This window comes from Cariama cristata, unplaced genomic scaffold (genome assembly GCF_000690535.1).
Source record: "Cariama cristata isolate BGI_N322 unplaced genomic scaffold, ASM69053v1 scaffold20700, whole genome shotgun sequence".
NCBI lineage: Eukaryota > Metazoa > Chordata > Aves > Cariamiformes > Cariamidae > Cariama > Cariama cristata.
This window is the reverse complement of record NW_009594393.1, coordinates 52726-74557: the sequence shown is the minus strand read 5'-3', so window position 1 is coordinate 74557 and position 21832 is coordinate 52726. Positions and strand designations below refer to the sequence as shown.

The window sequence follows — 21832 nt, the reverse complement described above, 5'->3', positions numbered from 1 at the left end:
GCCATAAAGGGGCTTATGATTTAGGTTGGTGAAACAGCAGAACAAAAGCAACGTCTACGCCACGTCAGTATTTGCGTATCTCCTCTGTGACAAAGTGCTTCCACAACATCCACACTTTCCCCATTACCACCAGAGCAAGCCAGGAATCAGCTCCAGGGAAGTCCAAGGAATGCACCAGAACACAACTGGTGTCGAGTGAAAAAAAGAACCAAATTTTAGGTGGCTTTGTCAACAGCAGGTAGCATTGTTGTAATTTACTGCAGTTGACATTGAAGATGATGGCAGCATCAACTCCAAGAGAAGTAGATTGTGTTGGCCTAAATCTCTTGAAGGACAGACTGTGGAGAAAGTATTGGTGATGCTGGATATGTATCAGAGGAGCACTCAAGTTGAAAGCTTCAATGACAATGCCTGGATGAGATGTTCTGGAGACCTGGAGACAAGGCATTGTCTGTTTTCAGAGTGCTTGACCACAGGATGACCTTCCTTAAATGAAGCCAAGCTGTAGACAAATACAATCTTTTTTAAGACATGCTGCAAAATTCCTCTTTGGCCAGGGCCCTTTTCTGCTGTAATTGGAGAAAATGAATTAATAATAAACAGTGGGAAAAAGCATTGTGGTAGGAAAAGATCGACTGAACCTGAGAGGTGCAGAGCAGAGAGCAGGAAGAGCCTCAGCTCATTCCTAAACACGATCACATCCTTAACATGATGGGTACCAGGGAAGTGCAGCACGGCAGCACTACTCAGGCTCTTCAGCCTGAAGCCAAACATGTTATTTCAGAACAACTGAGAGGCCACGACTGATATTTTGCAGGATATTGGCAGGCAAAGCAGAGAGAGCAGGACAAATGTTCTGGAAGCCCTGAAGATCCCCTTTTGTACAAACACTTCAGGTGGACAGAGGAGTGATGCTAAGGCAATCCCTTACTGGGCAATGCAGGCTAAAAGTGGTTCCTGTGATGGGGCAGAGAAATATGGCTTGTGTTTGGTAGCTGACTCATGGCCTATCATTTTCCCCATCCCTCCTCTGAACTGCTCTGTGATGCTGTGACAGCAGACAGACATGTTTTGTGGGTGCTTCCCACAGCTCAGGCAGAGCCTGCTGGTCTCTGCACAGGCTCTCCTGTGACCTTGCAGGGAACAACATGGGTCAGGATGGCCGGCAGTGCTGTCTGCCCCTACGCCGTGGTGCAGCCAGCACCAACCAAGGAACAGCTTGTAGCCAGGGAAGTCTCAGGTCATCTCAGAGGGGCCCTGGGGGCATCTGGGGAGGTGACAGGGGGTGTCTGGGGTAGGAAAAGCCTGTGTCCTCCCACTTGGACTTGAGAGAAACCATTTCCACTTGTAAGACAGCAGACAGCTAGAACTGCTCTGAGGGCTGTGAGCTCTGACAGCCCTGCAGTCTGTCGGCTCAGGAGGCAGCAGTATCACATATATTTTGAGCCTTCCTCCAGACAAAGCAGGGGGCATGTCTGAAGGGGTGGGTATCCATCTCAATATCCGAGGACAGCCCTGAGCTCCCAGCATGGTTTCCTGTCCTCCTGGCAGCATTGGCAGCTGCTGGTTTGGAACAAACAGTCTGCGTGTCTCTGTGTGAGCCAGGGCAGCTGGAGGTGGATTTGTTTTCTGTTGATTTCATGGCAGTGTTGCTGCTTCAGGCCACTGCCTTGGTGTGAGGAACAACAACATCCTAGAGGAGACACCCAGTGAATTGCTGACTGCTCCACGGCTACCCAATCTGCATGCCCAGTGTGGGAAGCGGTCAGACCACCCTGACGGCATCAACAAAGCCGTCATGTTTGCTGACATTTCAAGGGAACAGAGAAGGGAACAAAAGCTGGGAACAAAAGTCTTTGATCCAGTTTAGAGCTGCACTTGGAAGGTACGGGCCTGACTCACAAGTGCCAGATCCAAGTGCCTTTTTACTGGGGAGGGATTTTAAACCTTGGTCCATGTCCCAAAGGTAGGGCTTGAGTGTGGCCTCCATGGGAAGAAAATTATGCTGAAAACTGAGTGCCCTGTGAAATGAAAATGAAATGTAAAGAAAGGAAACCAATGGATAGCTGAAGAGATGGAAGAAGTCAGAAGACAGGCAATACAAGAAGTTTGGTATAACCGATCTGTGAACAGACAGGACATCCTTTCCAGTGAATTCAGGCCTCTGCTCCCACCCCCTACCAACCTTCCTTCCCTGAAATGATCAGAAATAATGCAGTCTCTCCCCAGATGGCCTCTGGGTAGCTTCTTGCCATTATTGTGGTATTTAGTTATGAGAGAACCATTCAAGAGGAAAAAAAAAGAAAAGAATTAGAAGTGAGACCAAACCACAAAGCATGGATCCAGTTCCAAACATTCCCAGGCACAGGGTTACTGAAGTCTGGTCTTTTGGTACAAGGTTAACTTTTAGGACAACCAACCCAAAAGGTTGCTTCAAGAATCTGATTGGCGATGTCTGGCTCAAATCTCCTCTGAGGTTTTAGTTTGTGTGTCCAGATTTTGACTAGAAATTTGGGTAGGGAGGGTCTTTCTGGTTTGGTAGAAGCTTGGGAAGAGCTGAGCCTCTCCCAGAAAAACACATCTATGTGAGATTTTCAACTCAACTCTCTGGGTCCATGATTCTGATAAGCCAGTTGCAATCTCTGCGTGTTTTACCAACTTCTGAACTTTTGAAGGCAAGTTTCTGTTTACCAGGAGTTGAGATACAAGAAAATTGGCCATGTGGTTTAGTTACAGAGCAGGAATCAAAGCTGTGAGCTCTAACCTTAGTTCTTCCACTAGCTTGTTGCATGATCTCAGGCTGCCAACTCATTTCTGTTTCTCATTTTTTGCACCTATGGGATGAGAACGATACTTATCCTCTGTTAATTCATGACTCCTTGCCAAAGGGTTAGATTTTTGCTGACAGAAGTGAAGCACATTCTGTGAGACTGTGCTGGGGTTTTATCCTCACAATGGGGGACGTGAGATACAAGCAAGATTTCAAATGAGGGTTTTTTGTATCCCAAGGGTTGAAAAGCAAATCCTAGGGCATTCGCTTCCTTTTTCTCTTGTTCATTGACGAGAAACACACACAATATTCTGGGCTTCAGCTTTCAAGGAACGGTGCTGCCATCCTCAGAAGTGTACAGAGAGGAGCAAACACTAGCCAGCCATTGATGATATCACTTGAGATCCATTAGAGATGGTTCCTGTTTCGCACTGTGCTCCCTCTTCCCCTACTGCAAGACTTCCTTTAATTAGGAATCAAAATTAAAAAGCAGAAAATTCCCCTGAATAAAAATTATCCAAAAGGTTATATTACTTTAAAAATAATGATATGGAAGTGAACATGTTTCACCTTCTAGAAACAACATATTTGAGTGTTTCTTTGGTTGAAAAATCAAACTGAATCCCTGCATTCCGGTGAAACATTTGGATTCTGTGAAATGGACACTTTCCCACTGGAAAATCATTGTGCTGGAAGATTTTCAAGTAGCCTTTCTTCCCGCATGCTTTAGTATCCAATTTAAACTCCAGCTGCTGGTTGCGGTTGTCCCTTGTTGTAGTAAGTGCTGGCCCTATGTGCTTTCTTTTATAATTAAGACAGCAAGGTCTTCCATGAGATCTCACTCTGGCATAAAAGGCATCACCTGATAACGACATGGGAAGGCCAGCAAGACTGTTTTGTCTTTGTCACAGTGGCCCATGCAGGATCCTTCCCTTCAGAGTAATCTCCTGCCTAATTTTAAATATCCAGGCAGCATGGCTCCCACCCCCTCCCTTGAGAAGGCAATTCTACATGATACTATGTCTCACTCTTAGGAGGTTTTTCCTACCATTCAACCTAAATTTCCCCTCATAATTTCATTCAGTCACTCCTAGTTACAACTGCTTGATCATCCAGAACAAGCCCTTTCCCTCAGTGGTATTTGAAGCCCGTGCAGACCACTATTGTGTGTGTTTGTTTCTTTCCTGGTAATTTGGGCCAGCTGTGCCTATTTACCACCGCCACTTTGTTCTTCCTTGCGAGTCAGTCCCTGTAGATCATTAGACTTTCTGCTCCTTTTCTCTTCCTCCTCCCCATATGCAGCATGGTATCCTGTTTTCCTTGTAACTGTAGCTGTGCTACAGGGCTAAAAGATTCAAGGATTTTTCCATTAATAATCCCCACGCCCTTTTCCTGGTCAGTACATTGCTTAAGAGGAATTGAGGTAATTCATTCACGAATAGCAGGCCGTACTAAAAGAGAGGGAGAGTGCGACGGGAAAATGTGAGCTCAGCGGAGCCTGGTTCTCTTGTGTGCTCCTTCGGCAAAAGGCGGTTTTGCTCCCAGAGCAGCTTTGGAAACGGGGTCCCATCCTGCCAAGTACTCACAGGTTTTAGCTGGTGCTGCTGGCTGCTAGGCACCTTCCAGAAAAGCCACTGGCACTGTGTAGGCTGGAGCTCCCTAAAAATCGCAGAGAGGTCTCCTCTCCTGGTGCCCTGTCCTGCTTTTGCGTGTGAGCAGCAGCACAGCTCCAGCTGAGTTTAGCTATGCGGGGCACATCTCCTGCGGTCGGGAATGCTTGCCTAAATGTCAGCACTGCAAATTTCAGCTACACTGGCCAACTCCTGCTGTAAGAATGTAGGTGGGCTTTTTTCCTTTGCCTCTTACACCCGCACCAGCCATCAAGATTTTGCAATTGCACCTTGAGTAAAAGTTTCTTCTTGTGAGGAAAACTAAGCCTCAGTTCACTCCCTTGCAGCTCCACTGGCTCTGCCAGACTTGGGGCCACATCTGCTGCTGGCTGCAGTTGCATAAAGCTGGAGTAATTTTGTCAGCCTCTGTGGCAATTTATGGCCACAAATTGGAAGTGTAACCCTTTGCTTAGTTACTACGGTGACACAGGAAGGTGACCAGGCAACAGATAGGAAAATAAGGAGAAAAAAATCACATTATAACAATATATTTTATTGAAATATACATGAAACTCATCCCAGAGGACCATTTGGAGCAGTAGTTGAGACTCTAAGGAACAGGTCCTGTTCTGTTATTGCTAGAGACCCCTTTGTAAACTCTCTCCCCACCCCACCTGTTTGGCCATAGTTTTAGATGTGGTATAGAAAATGCCAGGGGACTCTACTTCCCCAGTCATGGGAAAACTTTGCTTGCAGGGGATCGTGCCCTAACACAAGCCAGCTCCTCGCCTTGTGTGGGAGGCCATGGGAGCCATGTGGCTGAAACACTGGGGAGGGCAGGCAAGGCCGCTGCCAGGGCTGGCTCTGCTCCTCTCCCTCTGCCCTCTTGTATGTCCACATCACCGCCGAGCCTGAAATCACACGTTCCTGTGCTGTTTCTTATGCTGTGCAGCAAACTGATAACCTCCTGGTGGGAGCTGGGACAAACCCATCAGCTTCTCTAACGGCACAAATGCAAACCTTGAATGCCATGGACCGGGGGAGGTTCAAAATGATGTCTGGTTAAGTTTTCCCTTCTCTGCTGGGGCAGTGGCTCATGCAATAGCAGTCTGTGGAACTGAAGTGATTTAGCTTCGTGTAAGCTGTGTCCTGCAATTGGCGTTTGGTTTCTCCAGTGTTGATGAAACAGTGCTGGCAGTGGTAGAGATTCCTCCATTTGAAAGAATAAAAATGAAGGCAATGGTCTGGTGTAAAGGTCTTGGCATCTCCCACAGCTTATGACAGCGCCGCTGGAGCACGAGGGCTGTGGCTGTAGCTTTTCTTTTGTGAGCTGACATTCCTTAGCAGTGGGAAATCAGCAGCTGTAATTAGTCTCTGATGTTCTCTGCTAATAAGAGATTTCTCTGGTACTTGCAAATACCGGCATCCCTGAGACATAGCTCTATTGTTTTGACCTCTTATCTCTTCTCTCTCCTCCTCATTGAGAGGGGCCCCAGATGTTCTTCAACACTGCTAGGAAAAAAAAAAACATCCACCCCTGCTCCTCCCCATTATATCCCTATCTCCACTACCTTTTTTGTTTTTTCTCCCCCAGCCACTATGTAGGAAAATGGCTCCTGCTAGTCCTCATGGAAAAGGACACAGATGCCGCCAGGAAGCCCATTGCTTTGGGAGGAAGAGGGGCCTGACATCAACAGGAAGCGCTGTGCGGCAGAGCTGCTCCTGCCTCCGAGCGAGGGGGGCCGTGAAAACAATGTCAGCCTGTGGTTTAGAACTGGCCGGCAGGAAACGCATGCACGATGGTGTTTGCTGTGCAGAGGAAATGATAAGCTGTACCTGGCCTGACTTGGAGCAGAGATAGCGCACTGAAAAAAAAAAAAGGGGGGGGGGAGGGGGAGGAAGGTTGTTTTTCTTCAGACTGGTTTGGAGCCTGTCTTTTGCCAAATGGAAAACAAAATAAAGAGCAAAATATGGAATATATCAGGAGTCCGTTGGGGGGCTTGGAAACTGAGGAGCACAATTGCGAATTGACTAGATTTACTACTTTAGTAACAGCTGGATATTGCCTTTTTTTCCATTGTTAGCACTGAGAATGACCCTCAGCTTGATAAGCCCTGGCATGCATATTTATGGTGTGATGAAGGGAGGGAGAGGCTTGTATCTCATGTGGAATAGGGGGATTTTCTGTGGGAGAGGAAAGTCACAGGGACAACTGCTCCCACTGTGGGCAGAAGGGCCTTGGGAATACAAAAGAGAGTAGCGCATAGGTAGGTCTCCCTCCTGACTTGTCCCTACTATGTGAGTGGATAGAAGCCTCTTTGGGGAATATGAAGATACCATCATGCTGTAATATTTTATTCAGTTTCGTTTCTTTTCCCCTTTTATTAGGGTCTGTAAAAGCCATATGGTGCCTCCTTTCATCACTGACCTTCTGACACAGCTAGTTTCTGTTTCTGATACCCTTACCCCTCAGGCAGGCAGTTGTAGAGGTACCGTCCCTGCAGGTCAGCCTTGGAGAAACCATGCCGTACGCTCTGGGTGCATCTTGCTAGTTATGTGTCGACATCTTGGGATGGAGGTAGACACAAACAGCATGACAGGAAATGTTTTCTTCTAAACAATCCCAGCCCAGCATCAGCCTCTAGAAGGCTAGGAGGCTGTGTGACACCATTTGCAAATACTGTTCTGCCTCCTCTGCTGTCCATGATGATTCTCGCAGGCTTTGGAGACTGAGCGAGCTGCCCTCTTGCAACATATGCAAAGTGCTGATCTGCCACAAGGCTGGCAGATGGAGCAGTGCTGTATTCCCTGCTGTTTCTGAAGGAAGCCCTGAAGGTGCAGCACCACATCCAGATGTTGGAGCCAGGCTGCTCAGCAGCTTCTTTTAGAGCTCTCTGTCCTCCCTGGTATATGGAAAGGAAAATATGATCCCTGCGATCAAGGCTGTAAGGCACACTTTAGAGGACTGCAGCCTCTGGCGATGAAAAGGTGTAGCCAAAATGACCCATATGGCATAGGCTACCCTTCTTAACTAAGCTACTGAGTGAAATTAATCCACTGAGACTAGTTCTGGACTTGCTGATGTAGCTTCCATGCATGCATGCTTGAGGAATCCACCCCCAAACCAACAGCTTTTCTTGGCTGAGAGTAAGTACGTCACCCAGAAAGGCTTTCAGCACAGTAGTAACGTGCAGGGCAATGCACTAGCTAAATACACTTTGTCTGTGACAGGAGGGCATGGAAAATGTCCTGTGGAAATCACTTACTCTCTGGTTGGCTGAGCAAGCTTCAACAAGCAAGAGCAGCAGCATGTGGTGATGCATCCCGCAGACCTATGACATCAGCCTTGCAAGACTTTTGCAGCTTTTGACTCTGTAAATACCGCTTTTAGGTATTAGGCTTTGATCAACACCTTACTAAAAAAAAAGCTATTTCTTTCAAAAGAATTTCCTGTTAATGCACCTGTCACACACAGGCATACATACATAAATGAATCAGGTTGTATATGTAAAAATATATGTATGCACATACATAGGTATACTGTTATATACATAGATATACATTTATTTATGTATAGAACTATGTGTGTCTGACCAGATGCTACTTCTGGCAGAATTTTCTCCATGCTGTTTGGACACAGAAACCGAGCCCACAGGCTGTGGTGATCATATGCCCTGGGCTTTACTTAGGATGAGTAGAAGAGCACCTCGTTTCACCAGACAAACATCAGCAATCTGAACTTGATCCTCTTCAAATAAAGACTGACCTGTTTTCAGCCTCCTCTGAGCAGGGCTGGGAGGAGCATTTCTAGGTGACCTTCCACTGCCAGCAGCAGTCTTAATTCTCCAATCTGTGTTGAACCTCACACCATGATTTTATGCTCATGTAAAGCTGGTGAAAATGCTTCTATCATTCTTACACCTTGTTTGCTAGTATTTGCATGCCACGGTAAGAGGTAAGAGAGAGTAGAACAAACAGATATTTTTTTTTCTGCTGTGGAAAATACTGCTGAATTCAATGGGATTTTTTGTATGAGTGCAGTTCGTTGGGTCAGGCCCAGCCAGCCTTGCAATGAAAACACTCAGTCTAAATATATGCTCAGCAACTGAGCAAAGATGGAATGGATTTTGTGCTGCTTGGCTTCAGATTGTAATGGCTGATGGTTGCTAGTGCCTTCGCATGTTTGTTTTCAATCAGATTGACATCATGAAGCCTTATTTACTTTTTCTTAAAAGTCTGCTTTCATTTGCCTTTCACTTCTCATTTGCGGCCTTTATGCGTTTGTATTTAGGCTCCTCATCTGTCTGTCTGTGATATATAATGATCCTCAGCAATTTTCCCTGCTCTTTGCCCTAAATTGTTGACTATCCGTAAAACAGCCCATTTGGAATAACCTCTGGAAATTGTTGCATCCAGTCTTTGCAAGGAGAGCCCTAGAGGCCAGATCAGTGAGAGGCCTGAGTGAAAGAACATTGCTGCATAATCTAGTGTCAGTCTGCATCAGTCCATCAGTGTGACAGAGGGCAAAATAAAAAGACAAAAGATATAAATATGTGTTGTGAGATTCAGCCATGCAATTTTTTATCCAAATGAGAGCTTTATCCAGGACCAGCTTCTCAGTTTCTTTGTACCTTGCTACCGAACATTAACCTGGGGTCTCAGTGGGGTGATTGGCCCCTGCTCTCCCTTTCACACACCTGAGCTCATTGGCACTGCCATTTGGCATTAGATGGCACAGTTGGATGTGCACTTTAAAGCTTGGGAATGGCTGTCATATATGCTTGTAAATGACTTGCTGTGCAGCAAGCATGGAAGGAGAACCATGAGTGCTGCTGGACCTCCAACCTATCCTTGCACGTTCAAAGGAAGAACAGAAATTTCCTGGGAAAGAATGGCGAAAAGAACTGCAGAGCAGCCCACTTTGCTGCAGCACCAGAGTTCATGAGACAACTGCCCAGCTCCTCGCTTCACCCTGACTCTTCACCAGCAGGATAACAGCAGCATCATTTTTCCTGAAGCCTCCCAAAAACATTTATTTGGGAATCAGTTGTTTTGTCACCAGCATGCCATCACTACGAAAGTGGACTAAGGAGCTGTCTAACAGTGAGACAGCATGACAGAACAGCACAGAAACTACAGAGAAATTCTATATCCTATAGAGATTGCTATCGATTTCATTGTATGGAGGTGGTGTTTGTGAAAGGCACAGTACAAAGGACTTCAAAGCTGTTTAACCAGTAGCTGCTATTTTTCAGATGCATGTCAAAATCTAGGTATCCAGAGTTTCTTTCTAACAGCCCCAAAAGGCTTCCTTATAAAGAGAAACCTGGGATCCCTGTTGCCTGGCACACAAAAGTCCGAGTAGAAAAGGAATAAGGAACAAACTAACACTGACAGCCATGTAGGGAGTATGTGTTGATTCCCTTGAATTGCCTTTCTCTGGATTCTGGGATCCTAAGAATCCCGTGTAAGAGTTCCATGTATCAAGAGAGGTGTTGGTTTCTACACTCTTTATACAGTCAAGAAATGGGTGTAATAGCTTATGAGTCACCTCTAGAGTAATTTTGGGACTGTAAGAAACTATGCAAGTCCACATCAGCTAGCAGGCTCAGGTGAAAGATGGAGACTATGTGCTGTTTGTTTTCTAACGTGCTTCTGAAGCCCTTGCAAATGAAAACACATAGGTCAAAATCTGTTGAGAGAAGGAAAAAACTTATGAAATCCATATATTTTCCTTGCTTTGTTGACAGCAGTTAAGTAGGTTAGCATGGCTTACATTGGTGTCCATGCTTAAGAAAAGAGTGGAGAAAGGAAGGAAAACATGATACAGTGTGACACCTGCAGTCCATAAGCTTGTTTATGGATCCAGATGAAAGACAGTGGGCACTCAAGAGACTGCAAACGGAGCCTACATCACCAGCTGTCCACCCCAGTGTTCAACACTTACCTGCACTCTTCCCTTGCAGTCTGCTCCTCCTGGCTCACTTAAGCTGCAGCGTTGGCATTGCCCTCCTCACTCATGTGCTCTGTAAGTGCTGACCTTCGGATTTGGTAGCTTTTTTAGTACGTGTCACTAGAAACAAGGTTAGTGGCAGAATTCCTGTCTCACAGCCTACTTATCCTTATAGTATCTAGGCATTTACTGAGACTGAGGTCAATTCATTATATGCAGTTTCAAAACTATTCTGATCTTTTCTATACTTATACCTGAGTCCCTTTTATGAGACTGTATAAATTGTCCTGTTACTCCTAGCTCCAGAATTAATTACCCCAATTGCTTGTGCTGTGGTGAACAAAACCCTCTGCAATATCCACCCTAATCTGCTGTGGATCAGAGTTGTTAGGATGCCAATGGCTAGCTGAGGACGTGCACAACTCATTGACCTGTCCTGCAGAACCTAAGCTGCAGTGGTGGCTGTATGAGAGAGTGATGAAAGTTAGGAGTAGAGATATCCTGTTCAGTTATCTGGTCTTTTTTTGCAGGAAACCCACAGCAGGATGTTTTCCTAACAAAACTATTCCAGTATTTAGTACAACCTCTTTTCAAAAGTGCCTGCATGACAGAATTTGCCAGCTATGTCAAGGTACTAGTCACGTTTCAGAGGGGTGACCACTGGGGTTGAGAGTCAGCATTCAACGTCTGCTTGTGTAATGCTTTCTCTTAAGCTTTCTTTGATGTATGTTGTTGATGAGCTGGCCAGGTCTGCCGTGGGCTCTTTCGTTTCTGCCTGGAACATCACAGTTGTCAGATATGCTCTGGAAAATCAGGTGCTGCCACACATCTTATTTAGATATGTGAGATGTAAGCTGGGTGTAATATCAATGGGAAAAAAAAAAAAAACTTGATAGTGATGCCGTTGAGTTCATTCAAACTCACACTGGGCCTGCAGGCTGTGTTGAAATGCATTTGCTTGAAATCAGCATGCCACATCCCGAACAGTGCTCAGCATTTCCACTTCCCATGCAGGCCATGGAGGGTGATGGCTTGCAGCATCTGACAGATTCAATATCCGTTTTTCCTATGTCTTTGCCCACTGGAATCACAACTGCGCTCAGGACGGTGCTTTCATCGCAGGGAATGGCACTGTTGTGCAGGGAACGGCACTGTTGTGCTAAGTTTCGTGACATTGCAGAGACATTTCCCAGAGAAGTAGAGGGAAAAAAAAATACTAAGTGTGACTTATATGGTGATTCAGTTGTGCTGTCTGTACAGAGAGGATCACCTCAGTGCCAGCTATTTGTCTTTTATTAACTATATTTATGGCAGCTAAGGGGGAAGAGGCGAGGAGGACTCTAAGAAGTTGGTTTGTTTTTAAGCCTGTTTGGTGATATTTAGCTATCTCACGCTATTCAAACACAGGTGTGTGTATGCATGGCAGGGTTGTGGTAGCTCAGCACTAACAGCCAAACTAAACACTGGAATTTGATGGTAAGACAGTTTATTTTTTCTTCTTCTGTAAAATGAATTTAGTGCTGGTGAAAAGTATGCCTAGACATCCTGGAGACTGAAGCCCTCTGTTTGCCCTTGTAGCCTGCAGTTATGTCCAGGCAGGGCAAACCCTCCCCTTCCCCAGCTCAGCCAACTTCATCTCTGAGCAAAAGAGAACCTCTGCAGCGATTTCGGATGCTGTGGTTCCTTCCATCTCCAGCCACTGCTGAAAAGGAGATGGTGGAAGGCAAAGGAGATGATAAGGCAGGATTTATCCTTAACTGCCAGGGGTTAGGGCTATGCATTGGAAGGCAAACTGGAATCATGACTGCTGTGCTGGACTAAGGATCGGGCAAGCTGCAGGGAGGAGAGCACAGTTTGATCTCCTCTGGGTTCTGTTTCTCAGCCAACCTTACGCCTAGTAAAAATCAGACAACATCAGCAAAAAAAAAAAGAAAAAAAGAAATCTAGTGAATCAGCATTAAAGTTTGTGATTTAAAGTAGGAAGCATCAGGAAACGCAGAAAAATGTCACATCAGAGATACTGACTCTAAAGTATGTTGCCATTTATACAGTGCTGTTCCTTTCCTGTGATTAGAAGGCCAAGTTAATATATTAGCATGTTGTAAAATGTGTGCTGTTTTGTTATTTTTCTTTGTACAAAATAACAACTTTTGCTTAGTACAGACTGAAACACTTATTTTTGGGGAGGAAATGTTTCCTAATTTAGTCATTTAAATTGAAACAAGAGACTATTTTGACCTTTATTTTCATGCTATTGACATAGCATGATAGGAAGCATGCACTGCTATTGAGGGCAATGGAAGACAATGTAAAAAAATACTAATAAGTAACAGAACCAAAATGGTGAAATAAAAATGCCCACAACTTTTTTTATGGTGCAGGATTCATTTTTGGGAGAAATTTAAAAAACAAACAAGCTCCAAACTATTTCCTGCAAGTCAAACTCCAAAAAAGTTTGTGTTTCAGGTGAAATGAAAGGTCTACATTTATCCTCCTGTTACTTGAACTAAAATTAAAACAAAATTAGAGAGGATATGAAACCTCCTCCATGTGGCATAAACCAGCCACTAAGGAGGACCTGAGTAGCTCTGTCACTAATTTTTGTCCTTGCAAGGAGTCCCCTGATAGAACAACAGAAGGATAAAGGCAAAAATGAAGCCTGCTGCTGTTCAGTCCGATTCAGTACAGTGTACCCTGAACACAGGACCCAGTTCAGGTTAGCTAACTTTTTAAGCACAGTCTTACTGGGCAGTATTCACACTGAGTGGTTAGGGTAGCTGACTCAGCAACCTCCTCCCTAGGTTCCTTCTGCAGCCCATGGAGACTAAGAGTTTCTTCTAGAAGGCAGCATGGAAGGCCACAGGGCATTGATTGCATCTCCAGCTAGACCAGGGTCTTTCTCACTCTTTGCTGGCTTTGGTGGGAGGTCAGGGGGCCATCCTCCCACCAGTCATTAAATCGAGTGGCTCCCTCTCTTCCTAGCATCCCCTCCTACTTGGGCTGCTTGGTGATTTAGTTAGGTACATGCTTAAAGGGCTCCCCAGCTTTGATCCAGAATGCTCAACCTTGTGCCAGATAAAGCGTTTGTCATGTGGGCAGAGTGAGCACCTTGCTTGCTGGTGGGGAGGTTTGGTGGGTGTACCATCATGGCTGGGAAGGGACAGGAGAAGGGAGAGCTCCCCCCCACCAAATCCCAGCAATGCTGGGAGGTGAGATGCTCAGCGCCCACCACTGGCATTGGAAGCTGGAGGAATTGGAAGGGGAGGGAGGTGTGATACTTGACCTAGCAGGAATAGCACACACCTGTAAAGGAGGTGGCACAAGCTGTGGTCATGGAAAAGACCCTGGTGAACGTGAATGTCTCCATGCACTGAGCTCGAAGGTGATATCCAGTGAGAGTGGAACGAGTTACTGTGACTGCCCTTCTGGTTTATTTTTGTCTAGGGGAAAAGAAGTATTGTCTTTTGTGCACAGTATGTTTATAACTCAATTTCCCTTCTGACTGATGCCTTGCTCCACGGTCTCTTCTCCTCCTCCATCTGGTTTCTATTGTAATTTTAAATGAGGACAGTTTGACTGTCTGGCAGAACAAGCGGGGTCTGTGTGACACTAGCTGCCTCTTCCAATTTCTAAGCCTCCAGCACAGTTTTAATTATAGAAGTGTCAAGATTGGACACCACCATCCCCCCCCTTTTTGTGTCTACATGCACATGCATAGCCCCTGCTACAAATCCCCATCCATGTCTCATCTTCCTTTAGGAAAGACTCAGCTGTGTGATTTATGTGGGCCCTGTAATGCTGATAGAGTCCTGTTGTAAAGCACACACTGGAGTCTGTACCTCCACACATTCAGGGTTGATCACAGACTTTGTTTTGGTTTATCAGGAGCCACTTCTGAAATAAGCAAACCACCTCAGAAACGCCTGGAAGTGGGAGGGAGCTGCTCACTGCTAGTCTAAACTCACCTCCCCCAAGTGCCCAAAAGACTCAGCTTTGTAGGAGATCAGAGCTGCTCAGGAATTTCAGAGCTGCAGGTCCTCCTCAAAGAAAACATTTATTGTGCCCCAGTTTCATACAAGTGCTGCATTTAGGGGTTTGCTTTGCAGGAAGCTGAAGCAGTCCCTTCACCTCCAGGGATCTGAGGTCAAAGTCTGTAATTTCTGGTTGCAAGTGAAATGTGTCCTGTGTGGGATTTTTTTTTTGACATTACAAAACCACTACACATTTTAGCATAACCAGCCAAAGGCCTGGTATGGCAGGAAATCACGTACATGATGAGTGAAGGGCACCGGCAGAGATATGTGAGAAGTCCAGGGCTGGAAAAGCAGGGAAGACTGCAGGACTGGAGTAAGAGATACCGGCAGAGCTCAGTGCATATTGTCTATCTGCAGTCTATAGGCTGTCTCTACTATGCAGTCTTCACCTACTTTTAAAAATGGGTTGAATTTTATACGTTTGCTACAGATTATTCCCCTCAGGCTCCTTTTTTTGCTTACCAGTCTCAACAGATGGATCTAGCCTTCTCTGGTTTATGTGTAAGAGATTTGCTTACCTGCCTGAGGACTCTTGACCTAATTTATCCCAAGGAAACGTAAAACTCAGCAAAAAAATAGTGTGATTTAATGGATCTTATTTTCAAGAGGTCAAATTAGTCACAACAAACCAGTATATGCATTTTTAGTTGGTGTGCTTATTCTTAACATTTAGGTTTAAAAGAGTATCTAATAAAGGGCACTGTGGGCACGGACCCCATTTTTGTGGCAGCTAGACACCATCATATGAAGTTTGTCTATATGAAAGGTTGTTTAATTTTTAAACAAACCTTGTCACATGGCTGTCCTGATCAAATAGGTTTTCTGTTCAACTAATTCTTCTTTTTCCAGATAGCATGGAGTGGTTCACCCATTCTCCCACCCAAATAGATCTGAAGTGAACATGGATCTGTCTAGCTTTCATTTTTGCAGTTTACATTAGATTTATTCCCAGAGACCCCTACCAAGAAGGAGATCTTAATATGCCATGTATGCATAGCTCCTACCACAAAGAAGGTACAGCCCGACCAGCCAGAAATGAAGAAGAGGCCTGAAGTCACTTGCCTTTCCTTTTTTTATTTCTAGCATGTTCATCATCATATGATCTGAGTTCCCTACTGCATTTACAGATAATCAGGGCTTTTCCAGAGATAGGAAGGTCCTTTTTCTTGATGTGTCACTTGGGCTTTTCTTGGCAGGATTTTAAGGAAATTTCATACTTTTCTTTTGCTCTCTCTCCTTTCACATCATCTAGTCCTCTTAGGAAGTACACACTGTAGGCAATGAAAGGAATGCTTCTCATGTTCCTTCTGGAAGGTACTGATGTACCTTGTCTTCAAAAGTCCTTGAGCCCTGTAGCTCCATGACTGCTGTGGATGAAGCTTTGATGCTGTAGACTTCACCTGTTCTCTTGGTGATTTCATGATTTTCCATGAGCATTGTTGTAGTAGGCTAAGGCCCCTGCCAGAAGTTCTGCTGTTAATCTTAGCCCAAAAACTTGAGGGTCTTAAAAATCAGCCCAAGGGCTTTGAGTGTGACACAGCATGGCTAATGTACCTGCATTATGAGTCCCTCCTCAAAAAAACATAAAGTCAAATTTTCCCTGTTGTTTTGGAGAGGCTCCTTCAACTGAGGAGAATTTGTCTGGATCATCCAGGCTTCCAAGTAATCACTGGCACTTTGTGTATTCCTGCATTTGGGCTGGCCAAAAGAGAAAAGAAAGGACCCACAGAAAGGACCTCTTTACCTCCCTTGGTAAGTGTTAGAAGGCAGAAGGGTAGCACTTCCCTGACCGACTGGGCTCGGTAATAAACTGTGTGTCACTGAGGTAGACACCAGCTTGGGAACCCTCCTCACTGGAGCCTGTGCCCTGGGCTCCTTGGTAGGGGCAAGTCCACCCATGAACTGGCTCTGGCTTCAGTGGCACCCATGAGAAATACAGTAATGTACCAGCTGTTTTTTGTTCAGGCTGTTCTTGGAGTGCTGTCTTTGGATGTTACCTGATAAGGCACACGTTAATATGTCATTATGGTCCTGAACTTTGAGCAGAACTCAGGGAAGGTCCGGCCAGAGCGATTATCTCTGTGGTGCCACAAAGATGTAGTACTTGCTATGCTGGGCTTTCCAGTCAAATGTATGGCTTTCGTCTGTTTTCTTCCATACAGCTTTCTGAATGTGCAGTGCAGCAGGGTCAGTATTACAGTGGGGAACTTTAACTTCTGCATTTACTGACTTTTGTACTTATGGCTGTGTGAAGCATTGCATTAAATACACAGTAATTTCTAGCACCTAATAAGGAAGGGCTCTCTTACTGTTATTGTTATAGCTAAGGTTGTTATAGTAGTGGGGACAGGGAGGCTTGGTCTGACCAAGAGGATGAGGGTTTCCTATACCTATGTAATGGGGAAAAAATAAACATATGCTTTGCGTCCATGTCTGGATGTAAATTTTGTGCCTCAGACTCCTCTCAGCTTTAAGGTTGGTTAAGTCTTTGGCTGGTTATGTTGCCGGAGTTCTTTTGAAGCCAATGTCAGATTTTGTCAGTGTGCAGATCTAGTCAATATTTGAACTTTTATACCCCCTCTGTGGGAGTTTATGAGCACTAAACTCTGGGTATGTAGGCTTATATGGAAGTGCAAATGCTTCTCTGATTTTTATCCAAGCCAATCAGACCTTTTGGCACAATTTAGTGAGGCTGGAGCTCTATCTTGGGGAGGGGAGAGGTTCCGAGGACCTCATGATTTACCTCATGCTTTCAATTAGAATGAAATTGCTTCTTTTTCTGGAAAGAAAAGAAAAAGGGAGAGAGAAACCCTACCTTTCTTCCCATAATGTTTCTGTGACTTCAGGGTCAGTCATTGTCATATGTCAATGAGCGTGGCATAGCACAACCATAGCACATCCTCACTTTGCAAATTGGCTGTGGCCACTTTGTGGGGTTTATTTTCAGTTTGCCCTGTATTTCTCCCATTGCTGTAACCTTCCCTGCACGTACAGAGAGCCTCTGCTGTTGTTTCATGAAACTGTCTCCTCTGTGGTGACTTGTGGAAGTTCTCGGTGTGTGTTCACTAAGTGTCTTGCTTTGCTTTCCTCTCCTAGTCCCCTACGTGCTGAAGAGCTGTGCGGAGTTCATTGAGACTCATGGCATTGTGGATGGGATCTACCGCCTCTCAGGAGTGACATCCAACATCCAAAAGCTGAGGTAAGGGCAACCTGTCTGAGTGCCAGAGGGATTCGGTCACATTGCTCGGTACCTTTTTGCTGTTAGTCCATCAGACATAGGCTGGGGACATCAGAGCTCTATGCTGATGCAGAAGATAAACTGCCTCTGAAGCTGGTAACAGGGAAATACAGCATTTCAGGGATTAGTCCATGACAAAGAAAAAAATTATCTCCCTCTGCATCTATTAATGTGAAAGACATGGAAGGTCTCAGCACAAATGCTGAGTTCTTCTCTCTCACTTTAAGACAAAGCAATCTCTTTATATCAGTTTGGGGTCCACTCATGCAGCGATGTTAGGGAAACCAGAGACTGGTTGAAACCTCGGGGCCTGATCCCAGGAGACAATCTGTGCCATGCTGCAGAGACATCTCTGCTTTTCAGTTTGTTTTTTCTTCTATCTGTAAAAGAGTACTTACGGTGGAGAACAGGGATGGCACAGCTCTTATTCACCTACATTATTATCTTTCCATATTGTTTCAGACAAGAGTTTGTTTCTGACCAATGCCCGGATCTGACAAGGGAAGTTTACCTCCAGGACATCCACTGCGTGGGGTCGCTCTGCAAGCTGTACTTCAGGGAACTGCCCAACCCTCTCCTCACTTATGAGCTCTACAAGAAATTCACGGTGAGACCCTTTGCTGTTCTCATTCCTCTGCAGCAGTGTGGATGTGCTGCAGGTTCCTCCATGACAGCTGTTTGGGATTCATTCCAATGTCCTAGCTTCTGGTGCATCTATCTGTATAAATACTTCTCAGTGCTCTTCCCTTCTTGTCTGGTGCTGGCTCTGTTTCCTTGTCCTTGTTTCTTTCCACCATTTCATGTTTACTTCTCTGTTCCTCTGCTGTTTCCTCTCATTCATCTTGCTCATTTTTTCACCGCATTGCTTCCCTGCTGTTGCTCTTTCTCCCCACTGTGCACCTCCTCCCAGAATTACTAATTCTCTTTCTTTTCCTCATTACTGTCCATCACTGAGAGTCTTCTGGGTCACCTGGGGCTTGTAATCATAATCACAAGAGTGTGGTTTCCTCCTCCCCATCCCTCCAACAGTCCCTGACACCTGCACAAACTGGTTGCTCAGCCCATGGTAAAGCACCAACTTCTCTGCAGCTGGAGCATTTTTCACATAGTTTGTCAGAGTACAAATGATGACACAGGTTATGCCAGCTACAGCATATCAGGTCCGTCATGATCATGTCATAAATACGAATGGCAGAGGAAAGTGGCAGCTGGCCAAGCAAAAATCTCTAACCGCGTTTAAAGAGATTATAATTCAAAGAGTAGTTACTCAGTTCTGCAAAACAGTCATAGATTATACAGGGATACAGTTGGAGCCTAGGAGCAGACTGCGGGGGAGCAGAAAAATAAGACCACAAAGCCTGAATTTTTCAGAGAGTTGCCTAATTTTGAGGACAGGTAATATTTTATTAAAAGGTGCCACAGCAAGCTATGCTTGCTGTTAAAGTTGCCTGCTTCTTACCGCTCACCATCAAATTTAAATCCAGTCATTCAGGCTGAAATCTTACATGCCAGAGATGTGAATTTTCAGCTAAAAGAATTCATCAACTTCTTAAAACAACTGGGCTGGGGGGATGGGAAAGATTGTTTTCTCAGCGTTAGAAACATCCGTCCTTTGTTAAGAATTTTTTTTTTTCCCATTTGCTGGGAGGTGGAGTGGACAGACGTCACCAAAATGTCAGATGTTGCAGAGAAGAACTTTTGCAATCAAGTCTGAATGAAATGGGAAGTGGCAAGCAACCTCAGCTTCAGGTGTTGCTGTCTGCCTCGCCTCTGTCCTGAATCAAGCATTTCCAAGTGGCACTGCTATGGCACAGGAGGCACTGAGAGAGATCCACAGGGTACACGCAAGAAGACATTCTCCGAAGATTCCCTGTTGCCTGCTGTGGGAAGAAGCAGGTGCATCTGTGCAAGGGGGCTTGCTGTAGGGCAAAGCCAGACAGGGACAGCAAGGAAGCAACCTGCTATAAGAAGTCAGGGAGCTGTTAGGGACTACAACTGAGATGGAGAACATGGGGTGGGAACTGGCTCACTGGGCTGCCTGACAGATACGCAATAGTGTTAGGTGTCTTGCTGTTTTGATGCCAAATTTTAAGCAAGATTAGTATGTGTTTTGAGGTGATGTATAGTCAAAACTTCAAAGTTCAGAGCAGATTTGAAAAATTGACCTGTATCCTCAGGATATAGGGATCCTGAGGATATAGGATGGGGTCTCTAAAATAGAGAGAGTCAGGATGAATAGGATCTTGAAAATACAGGGTATTATTCAACCATTCACAGTAACTGATGAGTCTCATTCTTGTTGAAGCTATTTGGCTGGTGTCTTTATGGCTATCACTAGTGATTTATGAAAGAAAAATGCTCTAAAGGCAACATGAAGATTTAGATGGAAACTTTTTTTAGGAAAGAATGTTTGCTGAAAAGTGCAGTTTTGGGATGATGACTTGCAGATTTTTGGTAGATACATTTGGTAAATAGTTTTATTCAAAAACAAAAGGGAAAACATTTCTGTAACAGTCTAAATGTTTCTTTTACAAATACTTTCTAAAAGAAATGTTTCAACATTAAATCAACACATCTAACTCTTAAATAAAATGTCTTGCAGAAAAGGGTTAAACAGTCCCAAATTTAAATCATAATTTCTTTCACTTATGATTGAGTGTGATGCTATGGTCAACCTCGAGCAATTGTTTTTTAAAATCTTGTGCCAGGTCCCCAAAATGTTATCACTTTGAATTGACCTAAAAGGGATTTTTTTTTTTAATCTCTGGCTTTTTAGTTTGTCTGCTCAGCCAAAAAATCCATTATTCACATAAGTCTACTCAGTAGGGATTTATAATGGGTAACCCAGCTGACAGGAAGCACAGTCAGATACCAGGAGGAAAGAAAGAAAAAAGACCAGTTCCCCAAGGAGCAGAAAAGCCGCAAGGAGTGTGTGTATGCGTGGGGCGTCTGAACAGGGAAGGGTGGCAGCTGTGCCTCGGCAGAAGAGCACTGGTAGGAGTAAAGGATGCATGCTAATCCCAGCCTGACTCAGTTGGAGCTGTCTCTGAGATGGGACAGGCTGCACTCTGAGTCACCACAGTGATTCAGACATTTATGGCTAAGGAAAGTAAAATTCTTAATGACTAGGGAGGGGTTGGCCTTTTGGTCATCACTATGTCAAGTTCATGAATGTAACATTCCAGTCATGACCTCACTGGCTATCAACTTTTGCACAATGATGCCCTCTCATGCTCTCCAGCTTGCCATCTTGTAGTCTAGTGATGGATGCTTGTTTCATAGGATAGGTAAGTTTACTCTGCTTGGCTCGTTCTAGTCTGGGCATAGAGGGACTGAGTATTCCCTCAGAGCAAGTCAACTGTAGGAGGCCAAGCCTACCTTCTCTCTCCAGACTCTACTCCACTTGTTAACTAGGGCTTATGAATTGTGCACTCCCAGAATCACCAATGGAGTAAAAAATCCTAAATGACATAAATTCATGCCATGATTAACAGGCATATAATAAATGGAATTATTGATTCTTCCTTGAATTCTGTATTCTGCTGCTGTAATCCTGAGTTTTGGAGGGGCCTCAGATTTCAAAGGCACAACACGTATAGGTCAGAAATGTGGCTCAGAGGTTTGAACAGGTCATGATCTTAGAGAAACCGGTATTCACTTGCTGTCTAAGCATTAGGTCTTTGAGAACTGGAAGTTAAATACAGGAATGAAAATCAGCACTGGGGGAGAAAATACTGTGTACAATCTAGTTGAAATCTAACATTTTAGATGCACCAGTTGAAGTTTATATTTCTCTTGATCTCCATCTTTGGACAAGGCCATTCAACTTGAAACCTTGTATGAAGATCACAAGAGTTCTTAGGATTTCTGGGCTGATGGTAATAGGCTTTTTTTTTTTTTTTTTTTTTAAATGGAGCTGTAGTTATGGTAAAAAGTACTAGAAGGAGTTAACCTACCTTTACTTTGGGCAAAACAAGTGCATCTGCATCTCATGTACACCAAACTAGGGAGCTCACTTGTTTTTCTTTGCCATCACACCAGTGAGGAGTTCAAACTAGAGGGCATAGATCTCAATTCCCAGTGTTAGGGAATAAAACATGATTCATATTAATCTCTGGCCTTGAAACTGGCAATGTTTGGTTTGCTGGTGGTTGTGCACGAGAAGAGGTCTGCTGGGAAAAGCACAGTGGCCAGAACAGAGACGGCAGCATCATCAGCATGGATGTT

At 44.7% G+C, this 21832-nt stretch overlaps 1 protein-coding gene across 1 annotated transcript in view; it reads left to right on the top strand.

Annotated features, from left to right (window-relative positions):
- Positions 1–21832, top strand: part of ARHGAP31 (Rho GTPase activating protein 31) — a 55688-nt gene that overhangs the window by 18468 nt on the left and 15388 nt on the right. Inside the window, exons 2-3 of the mRNA XM_009697886.1 lie at positions 17464–17566; positions 18068–18212. Coding sequence (XP_009696188.1) covers positions 17464–17566; positions 18068–18212 — 248 coding nt within the window. The remainder of the gene's footprint in view (positions 1–17463; positions 17567–18067; positions 18213–21832) is intronic.